The following is a 26,575-nucleotide window of genomic DNA, read 5'->3' on the forward strand; positions in this document are numbered from 1 at the left end:
ACAATTTAACTTGCAAAATTCACATTCATCTGTGATCATTTGCATCATGAGTCTTACAAATTGAGGGAGTCTACCAGCTAGTCTAATGATCCCCTTCTGTTCTTTCAGGCTAGACAAACGTGTTGGTCACTTCACATGAAAATACTTAATTAACCTGAGATTACCTGTTTCCAGACAGTTGCAAGACCCAAACATGACATCTGTCTCCGGAGTTCATACATTTCCATACCAATATAGAAAGATAAGTACATTTGCAATGATATACATTGGCACACTGCGCTAATAATTTAAATATATTTATACAGTAATTTATTTATAAGTGATCCAGCCACAAGATGTTATTGGTGAACAGGCTCCTGCTTGTTTATCAACTATGGTAGTTTGTATTTTTAAGGTGTTTGGAGGATAGGTTAAGTTTGTTTTGGTTAAGGGATCCAAGTATATCTAGTTGGGAATGGATATACAGGATGTGTTTAAGCTTAAGTTAAGGTACTATGATTTATGTGTTAAATTAGGTTTAATTATGGTTGAGGTTGCAAATCAGAGGGGGACTGATAGAACAAATAATCACTATTTACTGAGATATAATGAACCATATAAGTATGTGTACATGATAGTCCTGTATAACTCCATAAATTGGGTACAAGAGCTACTTCCAATTGCCCTAAGTGCAGGTCGGATCTAGCCTACTTTTGGCACCGACTCTAGTCATATCCTGAAGTACAGGAATTTTGTTTAGCAGTGGTGAAGGCATTTGTAGAACGAGCATTACGTTGCCTTTATTTGATCCTAAAACCTGTATTTTTGGAGTCTCTGTCAATCTCCTCTTAGACAACTCATTCTCCAAATATGTGACTAATTTGATGGTCTTGGCCAAGGTAGCTATAGCTAAGATGTGAATGGCAGGAGAGATCTCATCCTTCAATAGCTGGGTTGCCCTGGAGAATGAGTCCGTAGAACATGTAAGATACAGTCATATTAGTAGGAACTCTATGCAGAAATATTATAAAGGTCTGGTAGCAATGGACCTCTTTTAGATACACATTGCCATCATAACCTGATGATGCCGAGGATATTTTGGCCTAGTCAGCCAGTCCGGAATAATCTGTTTTGATAGAATCTGATTTGAGCACTCTTTGTATTCTGTGTTTAGTCACCTATTTAATTTGTCTTTTGTGTTGGTAAGATTGAGTTCTCTGGTTGAGAAGATGTGTTACCAATAGTATGTGACTGATTTGTATCTTTGTATTAATGTGATTTTCCCAAATATACTGTATTTGCATTTGTTTTATGTACTTTGGGATATGGCTTTTGATTGGGTGGTATGTTTTTTATGTGTTTATAGGAAACTTAAAAAAAAACGAAAAAAAAAAATTTTGTTGCGCAAAAAACCAAAACATTTGTTCATACAAGTCAGGAAAAAAATGAAGTTATTATTATTATTATCATCATCATTTATTTGTTAGGCGCCACAAGATTTCCGCAGCGCCGTACACAGTACAAACAGTAGACTATACAGGGTGAAACAGTACAGAACAATAAACAAAAATACCAATACTTCAGAAACTCCAGGCAGGCTGCTGCAATAAGCATGGAGCCGAAGAACAGGTGAGGAGACAGGAGGGAAGAGGGCCCTGCTCATGTGAGCTTACATCCTAAAGAAGGGTAGACAGAACCAGGCACAAGGGGAGCCAGAAGAGAGAAGGGAGAGCGAGTGGAGGAGGTGAGGTGGTTAAGTATATGGTTGGTAGGCTTTGCGAAAGAGGTGAGTTTTCAGTGCACGTTTGAAGCAGCACAGAGTAGGAGAGAGACGGATGGAGCGAGGGAGGTTGTTCCAGTGAAGGGGGGCTGCAGGGGAAAAGGCTTGGATTCTGGAGTGTGGAGAAATGATAAGAGAGGAGAGGCGGCAATCATTGGCTGAGCGCAGGGAGCGGACAGGAGTGTGTATGGAGAGGTTAGAGATGTAGGGGGCAGTAGAGTGGGAGAGAGCCTTATATGTGGTGGTGAGGAGTTTGAAGAGGATTCTATAGGGGAAGGGAAGCCAGTGTAGGGCGAGGCAGAGAGTGGAGGCAGAGGAGGAGCGGCCTGAGAGGAAGATGAGTCTTGCAGCCGCGTTGAGTATAGAGCGGAGGGGGGAGAGATGGGAGTGGGGGAGGCCAGTGAGGCTGGAGATGATGAGTGCGTGGATGATGGTTTTGGTGGCATCCTGAGAGAGGAAGGGACGGATGCGGGCGATGTTGCGTAGTTGGAAGCGACAGGACTGGGCAAGGGAAAGAATGTGGGGGGCAAAAGTGAGAGAGGAGTCAAGGGTGACGCCTAGGCAGCGGAGTTGGGTGACAGAGGAGATGGTGGTGTTGTTGACGACAATAGAGAGGTTGTGATGGGATGGGAGTCTGGGCGGAGGAAAGACAATGAGTTCCATTTTGGAGATATTGATTTTAAGAAAACGCGCAGACATCCAGGAGGAGATGGCGGAGAGGCAGTCAGATACCCGATAGAGGAGGGTGGAGGAAAGATCGGGAGAAGAGATGTAGAGTTGAATGTCATCAGCATACAGGTGATACTGAAGACCAAATGAGGAGATGAGAGCACCAAGTGAGGAAGTATAGAGCGAGAAGAGTAAAGGGCCGAGAACAGAGCCCTGCGGGACTCCTACAGGAAGAGGGTAGGGGGAGGAGGAAGAACCAGACGTGGATACAGAGAAGGAGCGGTTAGCAAGGTATGAGGTGAACCAGGCAAGGACAGAACCAGAGAGGCCAAGAGACAGAAGGGTTTGCAGCAGGAGGGGGTGGTCCACGGTGTCAAAGGCTGCGGAGAGGTCAAGGAGAATAAGTAGGGAGAAGTGACCCTTGGACTTGGCTGATAGGAGATCATTAGTAACCTTGGCCAGGGCAGTTTCAGTGGAGTGGAGGGGACGGTAGCCAGATTGGTGAGGGTCAAGGAGGGAATAGTCGGAGAGGTGTCTGGCGAGGCCGCTGCAGACAATCCGCTCGGGTAATTTGGAGGCATAGGGGAGTAGTGAGATAGGGCGATAGTTAGCAAGAGTGGTGGGGTCGAGATTGGGTTTTTTGAGGATAGGAGAGATAAGAGCGTGTTTAAAAGAGGAGGGGACTGTACCACAGGAAAGAGATAAGTTGAAGAGGTGAGCGAGGTAAGAACAGGCAGTGGGAGAGAGAGCGAAGGAGGTGAGAGGGGATGGGGTCGAGAGGACAGGTAGAGGGTGGAGAGGAGAGAATAAGGAAGCAGACTTCTTCACCTGTAGTGGGTCAAAAGGAGCACCAGAGTTGGTTGTTGGGGGGAGGTGAGGCAATGAGGGTGGCGGGGGAAGGGGAGGAGGATATGTTCAGTCTGATGGCCTCAATTTTGGACGAGAAAAAGGTGGCAAAGTCAGAAGCGGTGAGGGAAGACGGGACAGAGGGGGGGGGAGAGTAGGGAGTTAAAGGTGGCAAAGAGGCGGCAGGGATGGGAGGACTGAGAAGAAATGAGGGACTTGAAGGTTTGTTTAGCGAGGGAGAGGGCAGAGCAGAAAGAGGAGAGGATGAATTTAAAGTGAAGGAAGTCAGCTAGGGAACGAGATTTTCTCCAGAGGCATTCGGCAGTGCGAGAGCACTTTTGGAGGAAGCGGGTGTGTTTGGAGTGCCATGGTTGGGGAATAAGGTCGCGTCTGCGGATAGAAGAGGCCGGGGCGACTGTGTCAAGGGCAGTAGTGAGGGAGAGGTTGTAGAGAGAGGACGCCTGGTCAGGACAGGCCAGGGAGGGAAGGGGTGATGGGAGAGTTTCAATAGAGGAGGAGAAAGAGGTAGGGTCGATAGCATCAAGGTTGCGCCTAGTGAGGGTAGCTTTAGGCGGGGCGGGAGAAGGGGAGGAGGAGAGAGTGAAGGAAAGGAGATGAAGGTCAGATCAATGCTGAGCTCTGTCACTGCAGTCCTCCTTCTCCGGCGCTCAGTAATCTCCTTACTGAGGAGATCTCGCAAGAGTGTCACGAGATCTCCTCAGTAAGGAGCTTACAGCGCGCCGCGGAAGGAGGACTGCAGTGACAGGAGAGAAGGTAAGCGCTTAGAGGGGGGGCGGTCGGTCGGCTAACAGGGGGGCCAGGCTGCTAATGGGGGGGGGCCTCACGGGGGAATGGGGGCCCCATTAGCCCAGGGGCCTCCATTCCTTTAATCCGGCCCTGGGTATCAGAGAGGAACAAAAGGGATTAAAGTATTTCTGCCGTAGTCCATTCACTGTGGAAAATGAGGTACATCAAATTTAACCTCTCAATTCTCCATAAAGGACAGGCATCCTAAAGCATGCAGTTTAGTTGTCAGTTGCCAGGAACATGGCCCTAAATAATTAACTAAATAGGTAGCCAGGCATAATTTCCAGGGAAATCTCTACATAGAAGCAACATAAAAACCCCATACTGTTTTAAAATTTGTTTGGCACATGTGCTGTGTGGTCATTAGCATGTATATTGTGACATGGGACAGTAATATAGCATGCTATGGTGGCCATGGGACTGTTTATAGTGGGCACTGGGGTATATGATTTGCATTATTGGGTTGTAGAATATGTTAGGAAATTGGGTCTGATGGTTGCACTATTTATTTTCATGTTCTACACGCCAGGTATTTTTCACTGTACAGATGGATGCCCTTTTTGGTTATATCACACATGTGCCATATATTTTTACCATACCAATCAAGCTAATATAACTTATTTTGCTTGAACACCTCTGTTTATCATAAAACATGATCTTAAGCTTTCAAAAGCTGCTCAATGCCGTCTATTATCTATCTCTGTGTTTTAGAACAGTATTTTCTCTATACATCCTAGTAGCACTTTATTCCATGTAAACTACTCAATTCTCCATGTGGAAGCTGCTCACTTCTTGGTGTAAGTGGTCTACTCTCCTTGTATTAGAAATTGCTAGTTTTTATTAATTGGAAGTTACTTCTGTTTTAGAAATAATTTGCTAACCTGTATAAAAAGGTTTATAACTTCTGTGTTGGGAAGAAATATGCCTTCCTTCCCATATGCTCCTCTGTATCTGAAGCTCTGTTGTTGAAACATGCTAATTTCCATGTACACAATCTGTTTATTTCTCTGTATACTACAAGCATACATGTCTACAAGATAGTTCATAATCAAAACACAATTCAACTTATTGGAAAAAAAATTCTATTTTATAACAAATTTAAATAAATTTTTGCATGTAAATTACAACATTAATATGATTATTACAACTATGATCAGTAGTTTAAACCCCCAATTATTCATACATTTATTTCAAACCTTAGAACTCAGACGCTATATTCTCTATTGAACACTAGGGATAGATTTCCTCAGCCGGCACTCAAGTGTTAGAACGTATCATATCAGATTCTTGGTGTGCAGAGGACACATTTACAATAGAGATCAATGAAAGCACCTTAGTGGGTGTGAGCTCTTAAACTGCTCAAAGCAAGTTTACAAATAATACAAAGAAGAAAAAATAACCCTAGTGTATTTTTGGATTAGATTTTCCAGAAAACGGTGCTCTATATTCATTTATCTGTACTTATGCATAGAAACTTCTGTATTTTGACACATGCATTGCAGCTGGTTTGGAATCTGTACGTTATTATTTTTGCAGTGATAAATAAAAGTAGCCATTTTGTTACATTGGGGTATTTGGAGCATTTTAAGAGTATACATTCAGATAGGGTCGTCAAAACAGGGAACAAAAGAAAAGAATAAATGAACCCAACTTGAAGTTTAGGCATCACAAAATATACATATTTCAATGACTGGAATTCCCCATGTGGAATTCTAAACAAAAATATTCAAAAACTGATAAACGATACATTTATAAAAGGGTTTTATATTCATTTGTGAATATGTCAATAGTGATGTCAGTGACAATAAAGCACTCTTTAAAGCTTTTGTTTTACAAAAATGTTTAAAAGTGTCAACTAAAATGTTACCTAAACAGTCATTGATATTTCTCAGAACAATCACTAAAACAAGTTGCTCTTAGGTCACGTCTTTTTTGTTTAAATGATAGATTTCTTCATTTTGACAGCTGTGACTATAAAATATATCCTTACACAATATTGTATAATATGTTTTCTATGGTAATCCTATACCATGTTACATTTTCACTTTTTATTAGGTACTATAAAAAAATTGTTATTAACCAACATTCATGTGGAAATTCTGTCCAGTGTATCATTAAGGTTACTGATCTTTGTAGTGTATTTAAGTAACAAAAATAAAACTTACTTATGTAGGTGCATGGTTTGTATGCATGTATGTTTATTATTGCGATCTGCCTTCTCAAACCCTGCAGGTGGAACTCCTACTAAATCTTTCCATAAAGAATTTTAGTCACTAACGAGAAGCTGTTCTTACACAGAAGTAGCAACATCTGCAGGCAGGGAGATGGCACTATGTTCCATCAAGTGATACATTCCCAGATCTAAGCACAGCTTTAGATTTATCTCGAGCAATGACCGTACCCTTGTTTATTTAGTCACATACATACAGTCCAAGAAACTATAGTTTCTGTTTAATTGTCAGTACAAGTTGGCCATCATTGGAGATAGAGTGTGTGTGTGTGTGTGTGTGTGTGTGTGTGTATGTATATAGTATTATATATATATATATATATATATATGTATATATATACACACACACATACACTCACACATGTACATATTATATACATTTTATATACATACACACACACACACATATACACATACATATCCATATCTACATATACAGAAAACAGAGCAAAATTTCCTTCCTCTGTAGGAAATCAAAGTAAATGAAATTTGGACAGTGGTTGCAAGGATGTGGCACAATATAATTGCATACCATGGCACGAGAATATGGAGTGCAAATTTTTACCCCTACTTTGTAGTAAACCACCACACTTTTTGAGCTTGGACATTACTTGCACATCACATAAAAATAAATAAAAGTGTGCACTGTAATTAACAGCCTTGTCATTTGTCATGTACCATTTAACACATTCTTAAAAACTCCCATAAACGACAACAAATAATGAGCTGACATCAGCACACAATGTGTATAAAGGCACTTTTGAATATGCAGAAAACTGTTATATGCTGGCAAGTCATTGTGTTTGAATGCAGTCAGGCAAAATCAATTCATTCCAATTAACCTATCTTGGAATTAAAACGTCAAGGTTAGGAACTTTTTCTTAAAACTGAAGAAAATTCTTTTCAGTCCCTAATCAATATTTGCAGATTTCCTCCGTTTTTTTCTATCGTTCAAACTTCCAAAGTTGATTTTTATCCAGCGAGTCACAAGGCTTCATCTCCACATCTCCACGGCCTTCTGATGTACGGTATGAACTAAGACATGTGCCTGAATGAGGATGATAAATTGTTCCATCCTGTAGGCAAATAGAAATAAATTGTTAGATTTCTCAATTGCAAATACTTAGCCAAAGACATGTTTCCAGAACAGTTCAATCAAACTTACTCTTCACAGAAACGTTCTATCTACAATACTAATAATTGGTAGCCACAATGAAAAAGTAATAGCTAATTTGCAGATAGTTTACAGTGATAATTTATTGCTTTGTCATATTAATCTTTTATTGCAAAATTAAAACAAATGTTTACTATACAGAAATAGTTTGGAACAAGTATTTCAATAAACAAGATTTGGTTATGTGTACAATATATTTAAATGAGCACAAGGGGCAGAAACTGGCACAGTACTTTTTCTCTGAGCAAAATTCCTAGATTATGCCACTACTTTGAAACTGGTGTTCAACTTCACCTTGAATGAATTACTACTTGTGTATTGAAGGACAATAAATAACCTAAGCTCATGATGCAGTAGATTTAAAATTGAAACATTTTTATATGATGCTTGAAAAAAAAATTCTATTCAATATTACTGTTCCATATAATAAAGGTATACAGTTATTTTAGTACTTACAGGTCTAAACTCCCAAATGATATTCTCAGGAACAGGAGTACCATCTTTAGGACAATGCTTCATCCCAATATATTTCTGTTGTTCAGGGACTTCTGCACATATTTCAGTGACCGAATTGAAGCGAATCTCTCGTTTTGTTGTGTACTCAAAAAACTGAAAAACATATCACACCCACAATATTATAAATAAATTAAAACGTTTTTAATTTGGCAAAGTAAATTAAACACGCCATGCAAAATTTACTATTGTACAGTTCTCTGGCTGTATTACAATATAAATATCGTATGGGGTAATTTATCCTGCATTGTAGAGTGTAAGGATATAGGAAACCAACAAGCAGTTTAAACACCATATTTAGGCATGGGCTATGTATGCCGACACAAAACATTTTAAGCAGAATGACAAAGCAAGTAGAATGGTTCCTTTATCGTGAGTACTTACAATTGTTTTGGCAAAAATCAATAAAATCAATAAAATGATCCTTAACGATATGTAGACATGAAACACAAAATAATATTTCCTAATCCTATTTTAGGATTTCCACCAGGCCAGAAAAATCTGGACCCAAGAGGAACTCTGGAAGACTGTGGGGCTTAGGGAGTGCACACATCTATGTCGTTCCTGTAAGGCCCATGTAACATACCTCAGCCTGGTAGGGGTGGGGGGATGCCAATGTAAGCTCCTACACCATCACCCCCTGAAGCACTTAAGGAACAGTAAAGTACTTTTTCGTGGCTCTACAACCAACAGACTTCAGCACTCACCACCTATGATCAGTTTTCGGCATACACTGCCTGAGGCCTCCCTTCAGCAATGGGGCTTGACCCAGCTGCCTCCCACCACTACTTTGGACTGCTGTGCCATCTCAGTCCGTGACCAGTCAGCTGCAAACCAGGCTACCTTCCTCAGTTGCAGAGTAGGTTCCTCGACATTCGGTCCCTGCCGGCTAAAGAAGATCCTCACCCCACCACTAGTCAAACTGGAGGAGAACCTGCCATGGAGGGATGAGATTTCCAGTGTTCTAACTGCTCTGCCAGCAGACCCCAGTGTTCCTGCCATCCCCACAAGCCCTAGAGGTAAAAAAAAACTGGTGCCTCCAAAGCCCATTCTGGCCCAACATTTCTCCGGAAGCCTTCTCAGAACTTATTGCTCCAGGACTCCACTACATGAGTTTCTATCCTACCTTTTCTCAGCCTGGACTCCCTCAGAATCACTTGCCACAACACCATCCTGGACCTTACATTTAGTACCTTAACATCAACTTCACTCATTCTTCTCCATGTTACTGCCCCATCACCTGGTCCATACCCCAAAATAAACTGTCCAATTGATCCCACTATTCCGCCCACCTTTAATATTTAATTTCTAATGGGCAACATCCTCTCTAATGTTTGTCTGTTCTTTGTGACCTCGCATATCCCTTGGTAAATCTGTTGCTGTGCTTTGTCAAGTCTATTGTTACATTTTCATGTATGCCTGCTATTCTGTTAGTGGCATCCATACATTATACTGCTTAAATTGTACCCTTGTACCTGTAATTTTGCTTACTGTTTTACGTAAGTAATTTATGTCAATTATGTCAGTCACTTGTGATTCTGTGGTGCCATACAAATAAACAACGACAATGATTATTTAAGTTGACATTTTTTTTTAAAGTTTTACCGCCAAGCATTAATTTTGTTACATTTGCTTTCATTATAAATATGCATTTGACATTTTGAAGCACACTATGCATGAAAAAAATATTACACATGGCGCAAGTACCTGATTTCCACCTTGCCCGTGACATCCAAACAGAGAGAGGTGAGCTCCAGTGGGGTTGTGATCTGGGGCATTATAATCTAGACACTCAGATGATATGCCCATGCTACGGACCTGAAGGTGGAATCAAAGGTCTTGTGTTATGCAGGTTAATAAAGTATAAAGAAAATAAACAATCATAAAAAAAGATGAATATCAGGTGTAATATAGTTGATGAGGTTGAAAAAAGACACCAGTCCATCAAGTTCAACCTATTTTGGATCTCCTGCGATCCTGCACTTATATTTGAAATTAATCCAGAGTAAGCAACCGCCCATCTGTTTCAATTTTGAAAATCCCCCCAGACTCAATATTGTAATCCAATTTTTACCCTATATCCACTACTATCCTTCATTTTAAATTAACGGTCGTATCCCTGGATACACCTTTCCGCTAAAAATTTGTCTAACCCTTTCTTAAACATATCTATTGAATCTGCCATCACAACCTTCCCTGGCAATGAATTCCATATCTTGACTGCCCTTACTGTAAAGAACCCCTTCCTTTGCTGGTTGTGAAACTTCCTCTACTCTAACCTTAGGGGATGACCACGTGGTGTGTTTGAGCATGACCTACAAAACCTATAAGAAAAACATTTCCACCTTTACAACAGAATACACCTATATGCACCTAAAGCAGCATTTGTAACCCCCCCCTCCTAACCCCCCCAAAAAAATCCTCTTCCCATCTGTGTCTCAGACACTGTGCTGCAGAATCACACTGCAGGAAGAAACACAGCAACACTAATTACTTGCACACAGTCCTTGTATTAGCAGCACTGTGACTGACTGCAAAGTAGAGGTATCATGGGGGAAGATAAAGAATTAAAAACAGCGATTCAGGAGTGCGGTGAATGATGCATGGAGAGAAGGGGGAAAAAGGATCAGGAAAGAAGTCAAGCGGATTACTCCCTCTTAGCTGATAGCCTGAAATTGTGCCACTTAGGAGGACAAAGTTCTCACTTCACCTGATTCGAGGGTTCCTGAATTCACATCAACTGGACTCTATCAGCAGAGGGGGAACAGAAGTTATGGGTTAGTGCCCTATTTGTGTTAAATTTGCATGTTCTCCCCAAGTTTGCATGAGTTCCCTCCGGGTGCTCAGGTTTCCTCCCATACTCCAAAAGACCTACTGATGGGTTAATTTCATCAGAAACCAATTAAGCTAAGCGTGTGTGTCCATGCGTTAGGGAATATAGTTAGCAACCTATACTGGGGCAGCCACTGATGTGAATGATTAAATTCACAAGATCTGACCAGGCAGCTTCTGCAAAGTCAGACTAGGTTAATCTATCCGGACAACTTTTTTTTTTGTAACATGTCCGTAAGTGGAGCAGCTCTAGTGGCGAAGTGGCTTACGAACCGCCTGTAGTAAACTACTAAGCCTAGGAAGGTTCTTAACTGCGATTTTTTTTCTGGTCTTGGTCAATTTTGGACTGACTCCACTTTGTCTAGCTGGGGTTTTATACACCCTCGCCCAACAATGTACCCCAAATACTTGGCTTCTCTCATGGCTATGGCACATTTCTCTGGGTTAGCTGTTAATCCTGCTGACCTTAATGAAGCTAAGACCGCATCGACTTTGGCTAGATGCGATCCCCAGTCTGGGGTATAAATCACTATATCGTCCAAATAGGCAGCTACATAAGCTGTGTGAGGTTGTAGCAATTTATTCATGGCCCTTTGGAAAGGGACCCATGCAATCCAAAGGATAGGACTTTATATTGAAAGAGACCATCAGGGTTGGAAAATGTCTTGGCCGTGGAAGTCAGGGGAACTTGCCAATAACTTTTTTAGATCAAGCGTAATCAGATAGTTGCTACCAGCAAGATTTTCTACCAGTTCATCCACACGTGTCATCAGATAGGCATCGAACTGGGACACGCTGTTTAGGCGCTTTAAGTCATTGTAGAACCTAATTGTCCCATTGGGTTTTGGGACAAGCACTATGGGACTATTCCACTCACTAGTGGACTCTTCAATCACGTCTAGCTGGAGCATTTTCTTGATCTCCTTTCTCACGTTCACCCGTCTGGCTTCAGGAATGCGATACGACTTCTGTTTTACAATGACCCCTGGCGGAGTGACAATGTCATGTTCGATTAAGGTAGTGCACCCAGGAATGGAAGAAAAGACATCCCTGTTCCGGCAAATCATTTCTTCAGTCTGTTGTCTCTGCTTAATACACAAAGCTGGCTCTATGGGCACTTCAGACTTTTCAATGGCAGTACTCACTATCCAAGGAGAGGTTTCCTCATCATGCCAAGGTTTAAGGAGATTAACATGGTATATGTTCTCCCTTCTCCTACCTAACTGGAGGACCCTGTAATTGACAGGACCGACAGCCTCTAGAACTTTATATGGAGCCTGCCAATGGGCGAATACTTTGCTTTCCTAGGTAGGAACCAGGACTTGAACCTTGTCCACAGGACTGAAAGATCGAACAGCAGCACTTTTTTCATAACTTTTCTTCTGTCGTTCCTGATCCTCTTTTACATGTTGCTGCACAATGGGCCCTATCTTTCCAAGCCTTTCATACATTTGGGATACAAATTGTACCAAATTTGGCTCCCTGGAACCTTGCTGCTCCCACCCTTCCTTTAACATATCCAAGATACCCCTGGGCTGTCTCCCAAACAATAACTCAAAGGGACTAAGCCCTGTCAAAGCTTGAGGTACCTCACAGATGGCAAACATCAAATAGGGAATAAGAGTGTCCCAATCATTTTTCTCTTGAGCCATGGCTTTCCTGAGCATGTACTTTAATGTGCGGTTAAAGCATTCCACCAAGCTGTCTGTTTGTGGATGGTACACGGAGGTGTGAAGAGCCTTCACCTCTAACTACTGACAAATGTCCTTCATCAGTTTGGACATGAAGGGGATGCCCTGGTCTGTGAGAATTTCATTGGGTATTCCCAAGCATGTAAACATCAATACAAGTTCTCTAGCTATAGTGCTGGACTTTATGTTCCGTAGGGGATTGCCTCTGGATATCTGGTTGCATAGTCAAGCACCACTAGTATATATTGGTGCCCACGTGCAGATTTTTTCAGTGGCCCCACAAGGTCCATGTCTATCCGTTCAAAGGGAACTTGTACTATTGGAATGAGAGGTGCCCTGTATATGGGTTTGGGACAGGTTCTCTGACAAATGGGACAGGATCGGCAATACTTTTTCACTGCCATGTGTACCCTGGGCCATTAAAACCTGAGCAGAACTCATTCCAGTGTTTTATCCTCCCCCAAGTGTCCTCCACAGACGTGTGTGCTACTTTTAACACTAGGGGTACATGGACCTGGGGAACCATTAATTGTTCTACTTTTCACCCTGTACAATAGCAATTCTATACAGAAAATTATTTTTGACAATAAAATCTGGTACATCTTTTGAAGGTTGGGTGGCTTTCACTTTCCCATTCACCTCAGTAACACTTTTAAATGCATGTTCCAAGATGACATTATTAAGTTAGTCACGAGCAAAGTTCTGCAGAGGAAACAAAATAGGTATTGCGGACCAGTCCGTTTCCTCACGGACAGGCAGAGTGGGCTCATCCGCGACATCATCAGCCAATGCTAGTTTGGACTGTCTATGTTTCCCCGCAGGTGGATGCTTTTGTGGAACTCTTGCTGTGACTCTCAGGTTGGCATTCTGGTTTGGCAATTCACAAAGATCGAGATCCAGATGTGGTGGATTGTTAGGCGGCTCCTTTAAGACCGGGCTTCCGACTGTTGCATCAGCACTTCAGATTAGACAAAAACCAAAAGATATTAGGTGCTTTAATATGTGAAAAATATTTTATAAAAATAAGTAGGAATGATATCTGGAGAAAAATGCAGCTGGAAATGGGCAAGGTCAAGCCCACAATAAATATGTAAATAGAAAAACAAAGACAACCCTCGCAAATAATCACCAGAAAATAAATAATCAGACAGCATCAATATATAAATAATAAATGTGGTGATAGAATGGAGTAAAAGTCGGCTGGGATCCTCAAGTATCTCTACAGACATAAGGTGTACAAATAGATTTATTTAAAAACCACAATCAATATAAAAAGTGGATTATAAACACAAACATGTGAATAATCACACCTACAATAGGCTTAGATGCTAAAAACATATAGTAATCCGATATTGACATAAGTGGGACAATTCGGTATAAACCAATAGCAACAAGAAATGGATATCAATAGTGAAAGAATTCAGACTCCGATGTAAAGTGCTTAGGGAAATGATTCCCAACAATGATATGTCCAGACACAGAGAGCCAGGAATGAGAAATGGCAAGGGAGCAATGAGGGGCAATGTTGGAGTAAATAACTCACGATTCCTCCGTGGCCGCGCTCAACCAGCAACGTTCCGTGAAGTTGGCAGACAAACTTTCAATTGGGTGCGCACCCTAAGGTTTCCGTCCAGAAACAAAATAGCGTGTATAAAAGTTCCTAGCTCCGCGAGTTCCTTTCTATCCAGATACGGTTATAGTACAAATGGGTCTCTCAAATCTTTCAGAGTGTAATAAAGATTATATAACCAACGCGTTTCGTCTGTCTATGGCAGACTTTTTCGAAGCAATGTAACTTGTTGTGAAGCCTCTTCCTATATAAAGCCACAGTTCCACTTATGATAGGTTCAATTGTAATCAGTTAATTTCAACACTTGAGGACAAGCCGAAGCTTCTGAAAATTAACTCTTTGGTGTAACTAGTGTTTATATGGATATATCACAAAAATTTGATTTACTAATTGATTTTATTATATATGGTTATGTATTATGATATATATTTTTTCATTCTCATTGTCTATAGTAACATTTTTATTTAATATGTCAAAATATATTTTAAGGTTTATTATCACAGTTTTCAATAATAATGGGTCTGTGTAGGTTTACCCATATTTTGGCATCATTAGCCTGATATTTGTACATATTCTTGTATAGACGCTACTATTGGTTAGGGGTTTTTATTTAATGTTGTTCATATGGGAGACGTCAAGTGCATTTTGGTAGGAGATGATATATATTCTCCTATTATCTAGTATTCCAGCCGGCTCTTGGTCATTTTTATCTATATCTTGTTGCATTTTTGTGATATATCCATATAAACACTAGTTACACCAAAGAGTTAATTTTCAGAAGCTTCGGCTTGTCCTCAAGTGTTGAAATTAACTGATTACAATTGAACCTATCATAAGTGGAACTGTTGCTTTATATAGGAAGAGGCTTCACAACAAATTACATTGCTTCGAAAAAGTCTGCCACAGACAGATGAAACGCGTCGGATATATTATCTTTATTACACTCTGAAAGATTTGAGAGACCCATTTGTACTATAACCGTATCTGGATAGAAAGGAACTCGCGGAGCTATCAACTTTTATACACGCTATTTTGTTTCTGGACGGAAACCTTAGGGTGTGCACCCAATTGAAAGTTTGTCTGCCGATTTCACAGAACATTGCTGGTTGAGCGCGGCCACGGAGGAATCGTGAGTTATTTACTCCAACATTGCGCCTCATTGCTCCCTTGCCATTTCTCGTTCCTGGCTCTCAGTGTCTGGACATATCATTGTTGGGAATCATTTCCCTAAGCACTTTACATGGGAGTCTGAATTCTTTCACTATTGATATCCATTTGTTGTTGCTATTGGTTTATACCCAATTGTCCCACTTATGTCAATATGGGATTACTATATGTTTTTAGCATCTAAGCCTATTACAGGTATGATTATTCACATGTTTGTGTTTATAATCCGCTTTTTATATTGATTGTGGTTTTTAAATAAATCTTTTTGTACACCTTAGTCGGCTGGGATCCTCAAATATCTCTACAGACATTTTACTCCATTCTATCAGCACATTTATTATTTATATATTGATGGTGTCTGATTATTTATTTTCTGGTGATTATCTGTGCTGGTTGTTTTTGTTTTCTACTTCAGATTAGACACCTTTGTAACTAGCCCTCTGTCCGTAGCAGTTTTGCCATTGGGCCCTGTAGCAAGGATTGTCAAACCTAGCTTTTGAAGTGGTATCGGCTTTGGCACGGATGCAGGTTCTTTAGTCATTTGCTGTAGTGCACAAAACCTCTCTACCACTGTGGCAAGCTCTTCATATGTTTGTGGGTCTGACTGCAGTACTCACCTTTGCAGATCGCGGTTCAGCACCCGAATGCAGTGATCTATCGCCAGAACTATACTCCGAGAAGGCAAATTCTCCTCAGGCTGCATCCATTTCTTTAAAATTTTGGAAAGTTTAATCAATTGCGTTCTGACCAGTTTATCTTCATCATAGCGCCATTCGTGATACCGCTGGGCTCTGCCTGGTCCGGAAACCCCAATGCGAGCCAATATCTCAGACTTTAGAAGCGAATAATCAAATATGGCGGCAGCCTCTCAGCCCAATCTTCAAGAGGCCATTTTGCCCTTTTTGCAAGTCTCTCAAAGGACACCAGATATGCTTTTACGTTATCAGCTGGTGACATTTTCTGCAGAGCTGGACCAGGTGGTTCATTTCTGTCACGCCTCACCTGGCCTCTTTCCTAAAGAGCCTGGTGTTTTCCACCTGTGCCTCGGCGACTCGTAGCACCTGGACTTGTTGCTCTTGCTGCGCAGCGGGCACATTCACGAGGGTTCTCAACACATCCTCCATGTTAACGCCTGCGCGGTTTGGATAGCGAAAACTTGCTTCCTTGAGCACCTCACTTCTTGCACCACTTATGGAAAAAGCCCGATACTGCTGCTGCACACGCGAACAACTTCTTTTTTATGCAGTTTTAATGTCAGGATGGTAAATGTATTTGAAACCATACAGATTTTGCACTGTTTCTTGAGACCCTAAAGAAGGCTAGACCAGCTCTCTAAAGACCAGCCAGCTTCCTCAGCATTGGTCTAACTGAACAATGACACAAGCAAGGTTTTATACAGGACACTCTCCCACAGCCCTTAATGGACAAGCGACACAGCCACCTTCTCTTTAAGAGGAAACTCCCACCAATGGTTCTGTTTGCCATGACACAGACACACCCTTTCTGTTTGTTATGAGAAAGAACATTTCAAACTATGTAAGGTAACCAAACTTTAAATTATTTTTTGTTACACATAAGTCTTCACCTGGTTTATCTTCAATCTAGGTGCATTACTGCATGAATGTTTTACTCTGCTTGCACGATTTCTCTGCATATTGCCAGCTAAATGCCCCCCTTTGTTACAACAAATATAAAGAAGGAATAATTATTTTCTAAAGGTAAAAGTTTGCAAAAAAGTCTAAATTTTTACTAAATTTTTGAAACTGATGTATTGCTGCAGTTATCTAGCTTCTTCGCCTAAATAGCTTAATGTCTTCTTATACTGTTAAAAAATAGTTAGTGTTGCCATAACTAATTAGAAGATAATGTTGCATATAGACTAGGTAGGTTCTGTTTCATTGAATAGAGGAAGAGAGATTACCATATGAAACTAAGCGACTCTCCATTCATAATTGTTGATTACCTAACAGAGCTTTGTATATGGTGGCATTTACAGTACAAGTGTAAGATAAAATTAGGCGGAAACAAACGAGGGGAAAACAAAAAGAGGAAAAAAGGATGGATCAAAATAACAGGTAATTTTAGGCAAATATTCATTTTAACATATGCTTTTCAGAATGTTGATGACATTATCACAAAATTCAAGTGGATACTTACAGCCCCATGCCAGCCAGGACGATCTTCTGGCACATGCAAATCAGGAAAAACATTTTTCAAGTACCAATCAAAACTCTTGCACTGCAGTCTCTCTCTGAGTAGTTTTCGTTCAGAAATATCTCCATAGTTTTCCTAGAGTAAAATAAAGAATGTTGGGGGAGAAAAAAAAAAAAAAAGAGTGCAAAGAGAAGAAATAATGGTGTTATTAAATAATTGATACTCACCTAAACATATGCAAACTTTGTAAATGTATGTGCACATGGTATAAGATAATATGTATCAATGTTAATGTTTTTTTTGGAGACTATTCACTGGTTATCACTATCTTTTATTTATAAGGCACTACAAGGGTTTCACAGTGCTGTGTCAAAATGACAAAATAACAAGTACAAAACGGAGGGTCCTGCTCATGAGAGCTTACATTCTAGATGGTATGGGCAGACACAGTGTGGAGTTGAAGAGATGGACAATGTGGAGGCAGGAGAGTTATGAGGAGGGTTTGAAGAATTTAATGATGTACTTGGAGACTGGTGCATAGTCTAATTTGACATGGAAGTGCATTCCAGTGGTTGGGAGCAGCATGGCAGAAATTCTGAAGGTCGGAAGTGGAAATAAGTAATCAGTGAGGAGGTGAAGCGGCGATCATTGGCAGAGCACAGTGGGCTGGCCGTAGTCATTGAGGGCTTTGTAGGCAAGGGTGAGGAGTTTGAACTGGATTCTGCAGAGTACAGGGAAGCCAGTGTAGCGACTAGTAAAGATAGAGCGGCAAGAGAAGAAAATGATTCGGTCAGCAGCGTTGAGGACAGATTGAGGTGGTTAGAAATGAGAAAAACGTAGGCCAGAGAGGAGAAGATTACAATACTAAAGGGGTGAGATAAACGAGCGGATGAGAGTTTTAGTTGCATCCAGGGTGAAAAGGGTCTGATACTGGACATATTATAAAGACATCCAAGAGGAGATGGCTGATTGGTAACTGGAGACATGAGAGAGAAGGGACAGGGAGATATAGGGGAAAGAGCAGTAAATTTTGGTGTTGTCAGAGGTGATATTGGAGGTCAAAAGAGCTGATAAGATCAGAGGGAAAAAGTGTAGAGGAGAGGTTGGTCAACGTTGATGAATGCTGCAGAAAAGTCAATAAGGATTAGAGAGAAATGACCCTTCAATTTGGCAGTGAGGAGTTCATTAGTTAATGTGGTAAGGGCAGTTCCAGTGGAGTGGAGGGTTCGAAAGCCAGATTGAAGCAGGTCTAGGAGGGAGTAAGAGGAGAGGAAGACAGTGAGGAAGTTGTAGATAACCAGCTCAAGAAGCTTGAGATGGTGCCGTAGTTAAAGTAAGAGGCAGGGTCGTGGGAGGGATTGTTTGAGTATGTGGGAGACCGGGGTGTGTTTAAATTAGGAGAAGGTATGAAGGTATCATGGGGAATGGATAGGTTGAGGAGGTGAGTGATGTAGGAGCAGGCAAAATGAGAGAGGGAATGGAGGAGGTGAGGAGAGAAAAGCACAGAGTTTGTTCACAGATGGGTGGTTGAGAACAAGGTGGGTAGTCCATGAAGGGAGGAAGTGGAAGGGAGTGAGGGTGTGGAGAGAGAAGCCAGAGGGAGATGTCAAGTTGAATGGGTTATGGATCTATTTCGGAGGTAAGGTGGGTGGCAAAGTTAAGCGTGGTGAGGGTGGAAGGGAGAGGGAGGTCGGTGGAGGGAGTAGTAGGTGACAAAAAGGCAATGGGGTTTGGGGGATTGAGAAGAAATTTAAATTTGAAGAAGGACTTTTTAGAGAGAGGGCACAGGACTGTCGGAGGAGTGAATTAATTTGAAGTGGAGGAAAACAGCGTGGGAGCAGTATTCCCTCCAGAGATGCTTTACGATGCAAGAACATTTTTGTAGATAGTGGATCAGTTTAGCAAGCCAATGTCTTGCTGAGGACCGTCGCAGGCTGATCGTGAATGTTGGTGTGGCGACGTCAAAGGCAGAGATAAGAGTGCTCTTACAAAAAGAGACAGGTTGATAGGTAGTGATGAGGGGATAAAAGCAAGTCCAGAGAGGAGGAGTAGCTGGCATGGTTGAGGACATCAATGTTGCGCTTAGTGAGAGTGGCTTTAGAAGAGTGGGTAGGTGAGATGCTAAAAGACAGGAGATGGTGCCCAGAGATAGGGAAAGCGGAGTTGTTGAAGTTAGAGAGATGGAAAAAGACCAAATCAAGAGAATGGCCACTGTTGTGGGAGGTGGTCCATTGAGAGAGGCCAAATGAGGATGAGAGGGAGAGATGTTTGGAGGCTATGGGGTTAGTGGTATAGTTGCTGCCACTTTGCTAGCCCACAGGTTTGGTGGTTTGTGAAAAGTAAAAGCCCCATAGAATAGAGCAGCAGGAGAGGTGGTGTCAGTTGGGGATACCCAGTTTTTAATGATAGTGAGGAGGTTGAAGGAGTTTGAGATAAAGAGGTCATGGATAGTGGGCAGTTTATTGCAAATGGATCGAACATTCCAGAGGGAGCAAGTGATGGGGGTGGAGAAAAGAGGAGAGATGTGTATGAAGTTGAAGTGGACTGATAGGGGGAGTGACAGTGGAAGGAACAGAAATAGAAAGGGAGGTAGAAGCAAAGTATACCAGTAAGTTGTGCAGAGATGGGAATAGTTTGGTGAGTTGACGTAGCAAGGGGCAGTGTTGGAGACCATAAGGGGACAGATGATTAATCAGGGAGAGAAAAGTAGGAGGCAGTGGGATAAGAGAGAAGAAGAAGTGAAATTGAGTGAAGGAGGTCATAGGTGTTTTGTTAATATACTTGTCAATCAGTTCATCAGGACACTGAAGCATGGGTGGGCACTGCTGAGCTCTTTATTCAGCCATTTGCAGACTCCGGGTACATTGCACACTGCCCCACACCCACTTCCCAGCATTCCCCATGGTCTTAGGGACCATCACTAAAGATTCAAGCTTAAACATATAAGGGAGTGTCTACAAACATTAAGCATATCTAATGCAATAACATCACATCTTCTTTTCTTTAAAGATAAGCCCTGTATCCTTCAGTATATCAATTCAACGATATAACATTAAGAACATCATCTAACACGTTTCAATGAGTCTCTCAGGTCTGCGTATTTCTCTTATGGGTCTTTCACACAAAGTCTGTGTTTCGTCAACCATGTTGGACCTTTCTTCCATCATGGTTTGTTCACCATTATCAAGTCCATCATACATGTCAGATGAAGGGTATTCTTCAGTCGTGTTGCCATCACTATGGTTGGGTTGAGATCTTAAATTGACCCGATTTCTTCTTACTTCTGTTCCACGATCTGTACGTACAATATAAGATCTTGGTGCTACTTGTGCTTGCACAATACCTTTCTGCATCCAAATGCCTTTCTCATGATCTCGGAGACGGACTTGGTCACCCGATCTTAGATCAGATAAGCTTCTTGCTCGCCTATCATGGTACAGTTTCTGTTTCTCCTGTTGACGTACCTTACTCAGTCTCACTAATGCTGAGTTATGCGTATTAAGCAGTTCATCACTTATCGGAAGATTTGCTCTAATCCTCCTTCCCATCAGCATTTATGCAGGAGAGAGTCCATTCTGTAGAGGTGTACTGCGGTAGATTAAAAGACTTTTGTAGAAGTCTTCTTTGCCGTCTTGTGCTTTTTTCATTAGACTCTTTACAGTTTTTACTGAACTTTCCACCAACCCATTTGACTGTGAATAGTGGGGACTCGATGTTGTATGGACAAATTCCCACTCTTCAGCAAATTGTCTAAATTCAGCGCTGGAAAACTGAGGTCCATTGTCAGTGAACACTTCCATAGGAACACCATGCCTTGCAAAGATTGACTTCATGCAACTGATTACGGCTTTACTAGTAGTTGTAGGTAGAGTCTGCACCTCAGGGTAATTAGAATAATAATCAGTCACGACAATGTGCGTTTTTCCAATACAATCAAACAAATCTGCGCCTACCTTCTGGTATGGTCTCTCTGGCACTGCATGAGGACTCAGCGGCTCGACTTGTTGCTTTGGTCTGTACATAAGACACATTTCACATGTAGCTGTTGTCTGTGCTATGTCCTGGTTCTTTCTTGGCCAAAACATCACTTCACGCGCCCTCCGTTTACTTTTCTCTTCTCTTAAGTGGCCTTCATGTATCTTGCACAGCATAATTTTTCTTAGTCGTGCAGGTATAACAATTCTATTGCCTTTGTAAATAATACCATTGACAACCGTAAGGTCAGTGCGGTACATCCAATAATCATGAATAGACAGTGGGCACGCATTTTTTTCTGCTGGCCATCCTTTCAGAATGATGTCTTTTAACACTTTCATTGTGATGTCTGTCTCTGTTTCTTTTCTTATCTGTTCTTGTCTTGCAAGAGACACAGGTAGAGAATCTACAATCAAATTAACATATGCGTCTATCTCTTTATCCATCAGACTTTCGGAACCTTCACTTTTGTTCACAGCACGGGAAAGTGTGTCAGCAATGTACATGTATTTACCAGGACAGTACAGCAATTGGACATCATATTTCTGTAGTCTTATAAGCATTCGTTGAATTCTCATGGGACAGTCATGTAACGATTTAGCCATACTAGCTACCAATGGCTTGTGGTCAGTTTCCACTGTAAACGCTTGACCATACACAAATTGATGAAATCGCTCACATGCATATGTGATTGCTAGAAGTTCTTTTTCTATCTGAGCATATCTTGTTTCAGCACTTGTCAATGCTCTTGATGCATAGATTACCGGTTGCCATGTATCCTCATGTTCTTGTAACAACACTGAGCCTAGGCCAAATTGCGAGGCATCTGCTGAAATTCTTATGCTTTTTGTAGGATCAAAGAATCTTAGTACCGGTTGCTCTGTGATGGTCCGTTTCAAGTTTTGCCAACTTTCTTCTTGTTCATGTGACCACATCCACTCATTATTTTTGTCCAACAACCATCTTAGAGGTGCTGTTTGTTCGGAGAGTTGAGAAATAAACTTTCCTAAGTAAGTAATCATTCCTAGGAATCTTCTCACGTTGTCTTTGTTGTTAGGACGTTCCATGTTTATTATGGCTGATATTTTCCTCGGGTCAGGCTTCACACCTTCCTCCGAGACCACGTCACCCATAAAGGTAAGTGTTTTCACACCAAATTCACATTTGTCCTTGTTCAGCTTTAGATTCACCTTCTTGATAAGTTCCATTACTTGTCTCAGTCTAGAATCATGTTCTTCTTTTGTAGATCCCCAGACAATAATGTCATCCATCATTGTTTCAACACCTGGAATGTGTTCAAAAATCATGTGTATCCTTTTGTGATATACTTCTGGAGCAGACAATATCCCATATGGTAGTCGAAGGAATCTGTATCGATCTTCTGGGGTATTAAATGTACACAGCATTGAGCTGGCTTCATCTAGCTTCATTTGCCAGAATCCTGAAGATGCATCCAATTTACTGAACCATTTTGCTCCCGCAAATTGTGACATGATTTCATCTCTGGTTGGTAGTTTGAAATGTTCTCTTTTAATAGTCTTATTTAAATCTCTTGGATCCAGACATATTCTGAGTTGTCCATTTTTCTTTTCAACAATTACTAAGGAGCTCACCCATTCAGTAGGCTCATCAACTTTCTGTATCAAGTTAAGCTTCTCACATGAACTTAATCCTAGAATCGGTTGTACATCTTTATCCACAATCAGTAGAGATGTTTTGAACTTTTGTCCTTTGTAGCTCAGGGTCACTAGGCATGTACCTTTCACAGGAATTTCCTCCCCAGTGTAGCCTGTAACTTTCACATTGGCTGGATGAATTTTAGGTTTTACTCTAAAAGTCTTATAGTCTTGAAACGATATCAAATTCACCTGCGCACCAGTATCAAGCTTAAAGGGAATGACAATCTCGTTCACTGTTAAAGGAACAATCCATTCTTTCTTGTCTGTACTGCAAAGTTCAATACAATTCACAAAAAAATCTTCAGACGTAGCTTGTTCAACGGCATGCACTTTGCCAAATGCTGTAGAACCAATAGTGAAACAAACAAAGTGATTAAGTCCACCACATTTCATGCAGGTTTTACCATAAGCAGGGCACATTTTAGGATTGTGAGTATTTCCACATCTACTGCAGATTTTCCTATTAGATTGCATTTTAGACTGCTTCATTTTAGAGAATGGTGGTTTGCTTGGCTCTGTTTTCTTCACCACATGTACAGTAGTATCAGATTCCTTGTGTAACTGTTTGGCTTGCAGTCTGGTCATTTCTGCAGATCTGCACATAGTCATTGCCTTGTCTAGTGTTAGGTCTTGCTCTCTCAGCAATCTTTCTCTGAGTCCATTATCAGGTATTCCACAGACAATACGATCTCTAATCAGTGAGTCCTTTAAATCACCAAACTCACAGGTTTTGCTGAGTGATTGCAGTTCTGTAACATACTGATCAAATCCTTCTCCAGACTTCTGATCACAGGTGAAAAACTTATATCTTTCACATGTCACATTTTTCCTTGGCACAAAGTAATCTTCAAACTTTTGCATTATAGAAGATAGCACCATATTCTGCCCTTCAGCAAACTGAAAACTGTTATAAATGTCCAGCACATCCTCTCCTATCCAGGGCCGGTGCAAGGTTGCTCGGCACCCTAGGCAAAGCTTAAGCTTGCCGCCCGAGCGTATCACATCCCGCCCCCCCACACCCCCCCCCCCCCCAGGCGCCCAAAAAAAAAATTTTTTTATTTCCCAGCCCCTAACACACTTAACATTTCTAAAATAAAAATAATAACTCTCACCTCCTCCGTTCTCTCCCCTCTGTCTGTAGCCTCCGTTCTCTTCCCTCTGTCTGCAGCCTCCGTTCTCTCCCCTCTGTCTGTAGCCTCCATTCTCTCCCCTCTGTCTGTCTGTAGCCTCCATTCTCTCCCCTCTGTCTGTCTGTAGCCTCCATTCTCTCCCCTCTGTCTGTCTGTAGCCTCCATTCTCTCCCCTCTGTCTGTCTGTAGCCTCCGCTCTCTCCCCTCTGTCTGTCTGTAGCCTCCATTCTCTCCCCTCTGTCTGTCTGTAGCCTCCATTCTCTCCCCTCTGTCTGTCTGTAGCCTCCATTCTCTCCCCTCTGTCTGTCTGTAGCCTCCGCTCTCTCCCCTCTGTCTGTCTGTAGCCTCCGCTCTCTCCCCTCTGTCTGTCTGTAGCCTCCGCTCTCTCCCCTCTGTCTGTCTGTAGCCTCCGCTCTCTCCCCTCTGTCTGTCTGTAGCCTCCGCTCTCTCCCCTCTGTCTGTCTGTAGCCTCCGCTCTCTCCCCTCTGTCTGTCTGTAGCCTCCGCTCTCTCCCCTGTCTGTCTGTAGCCTCCGCTCTCTCCCCTCTGTCTGTCTGTAGCCTCCGCTCTCTCCCCTCTGTCTGTCTGTAGCCTCCGCTCTCTCCCCTCTGTCTGTCTGTAGCCTCCGCTCTCTCCCCTGTCTGTCTGTAGCCTCCGCTCTCTCCCCTCTGTCTCTCTGTAGCCTCCGCTCTCTCCCCTCTGTCTGCAGATTCCTCTTTCCTGTACTCACCTTAGCTTCCTCACTTTTCTTCCTTTCTCTTATTGCGCGCCTTTCGTTTCTTCTTTCTTCTGTCTCCTATCGGCTCCTCTACACTGGCAGCGTCGTGATGTCACAACGCTGCCAGAAGCCAGGCGCCGGGTGTATTTTAAAATGCGGTGCTGTGCTGTAGCAGCACCGCATAATTGAGGGCGGGCGGCCGATCTGCCCTAGGCGATCGCACCGCCAGCATTTATTTCTAAATTATTACTGGGTCCCCCGCTTCAGTGCCGCCCTCCAGAGCCCGGCGCCCTAGGCAACTGCCTAACCTTGCCTAATGGGAGCGCCGGGCCTGCTCCTATCACATGGAGGAAGATGGATGACTTTGTTTTATTCTCCATTGCATCAGCTCCACATGCAGCAAGATATATATTAAACCTTTGTTTAAATCTTTTCCAGTTTTCAGACAAGTTGCCAGACATGAGCATGCCTGCTGGAGGAGACAGCCTATCCATAGTTACTCACTGTTTGATGTGACCAGAGCACAAGGCAGATATTCAGACACTGCGTGTCACAGCTTTACAGACTTCTGCAGGATCCTTTCACACTCTGAGCTCTAGCAGTCCAGTTAAAACTTCTTCTGACACCATGTTTTGTTAATATACTTGTCAATCAGTTCATCAGGACACTGAAGCATGGGTGGGCACTGCTGAGCTCTTTATTCAGCCATTTGCAGACTCCGAGGACATTGCACACTGCCCCACACCCACTTCCCAGCATTCCCCATGGTCTTAGGGACCATCACTAAAGATTCAAGCTTAAACATATAAGGGAGTGTCTACAAACATTAAGCATATCTAATGCAATAACATCACAATAGGTAAAGAGCAGGGAAAGAGGTGGGGGCAGGAAGTAGGATCTAGCGTTGCAGAGTGCACAGGAGAAGGGGAGTTGGCTGGAGATAGGTGGAGAGTGGGTACTTTTGTAGCAAAGTGAGTAGGAGGTAAAGGGGGGCTGGGCTGGGCAAGGGGTATGAGAGTATGGATAGGTGTGAACGAGGTAGAGAGGAGGTGGAGGATGTAGAAGCTCTAGCAAAGGAAGGAGGTGGGGTAGTTAGGAGAGGCAGAGATAATGATGCCAGACAGTTGTAGAAGAGTCAATGATGCTAATCAATTACAATAAAACTATGACAGTGCAAACAGTGTCAATAGTATTCTTGCAGAGATGATGAACAAATAAGACAGTGTCATGCTAGATACAGAGATGAGAGAGGATGTCAATAAAACTATGGCAGTGCAAACAATGACAGTTGTATTAGAAACTGAGGTATGAGGGTAGCATAGAGGTGGCATAGTTGTGAGACAGGTGTCAATGAAGTGATGAGAAGGAATATGGCAAATAGGACAACGTAATGGCAAACATGAGAAATGGTAATTAAAACACTAGCAGTAACAGAGTGTAGAGCTAATAGTGAGATTTGAATAAAATTTTAGAGGTGAGCAGGTATGTGGAAAGCGATAGGGTAGGAGTCAGAGACAGAGCAGGAATTGTGCAGCTGGGTGGCGAGAGTAAGACACACAGGGATGCAAGCCCTGCTCAAACAGTCAACTGAAAAGCATTTCAGCACCTGAAGGAGATGCACGTAGTTACTATATGTTTGTAGGTTTTAAGAAAAAGGGAATA

The 26,575-nt window shown here is 42.0% G+C and overlaps 1 protein-coding gene across 2 annotated transcripts in view; it reads right to left on the minus strand.

Annotated features, from left to right (window-relative positions):
• Positions 1–5,520: 5,520 nt before the first annotated feature.
• The window catches only part of GALNT4 (polypeptide N-acetylgalactosaminyltransferase 4), a 79,617-nt gene continuing 58,562 nt past the window's right edge, over positions 5,521–26,575 (minus strand). For both annotated transcript variants that reach the window (XM_075212836.1, XM_075212837.1), the window contains 4 exons: positions 17,416–17,547; positions 9,706–9,816; positions 7,942–8,094; positions 5,521–7,387 (listed from right to left, as the gene is read on the minus strand). In XM_075212836.1, coding sequence (XP_075068937.1) covers positions 7,256–7,387; positions 7,942–8,094; positions 9,706–9,816; positions 17,416–17,547 — 528 coding nt within the window. In that variant the 3' untranslated portion in view covers positions 5,521–7,255. The remainder of the gene's footprint in view (positions 7,388–7,941; positions 8,095–9,705; positions 9,817–17,415; positions 17,548–26,575) is intronic.

Source organism: Mixophyes fleayi, chromosome 5, assembly GCF_038048845.1.
Source record: "Mixophyes fleayi isolate aMixFle1 chromosome 5, aMixFle1.hap1, whole genome shotgun sequence".
NCBI lineage: Eukaryota > Metazoa > Chordata > Amphibia > Anura > Limnodynastidae > Mixophyes > Mixophyes fleayi.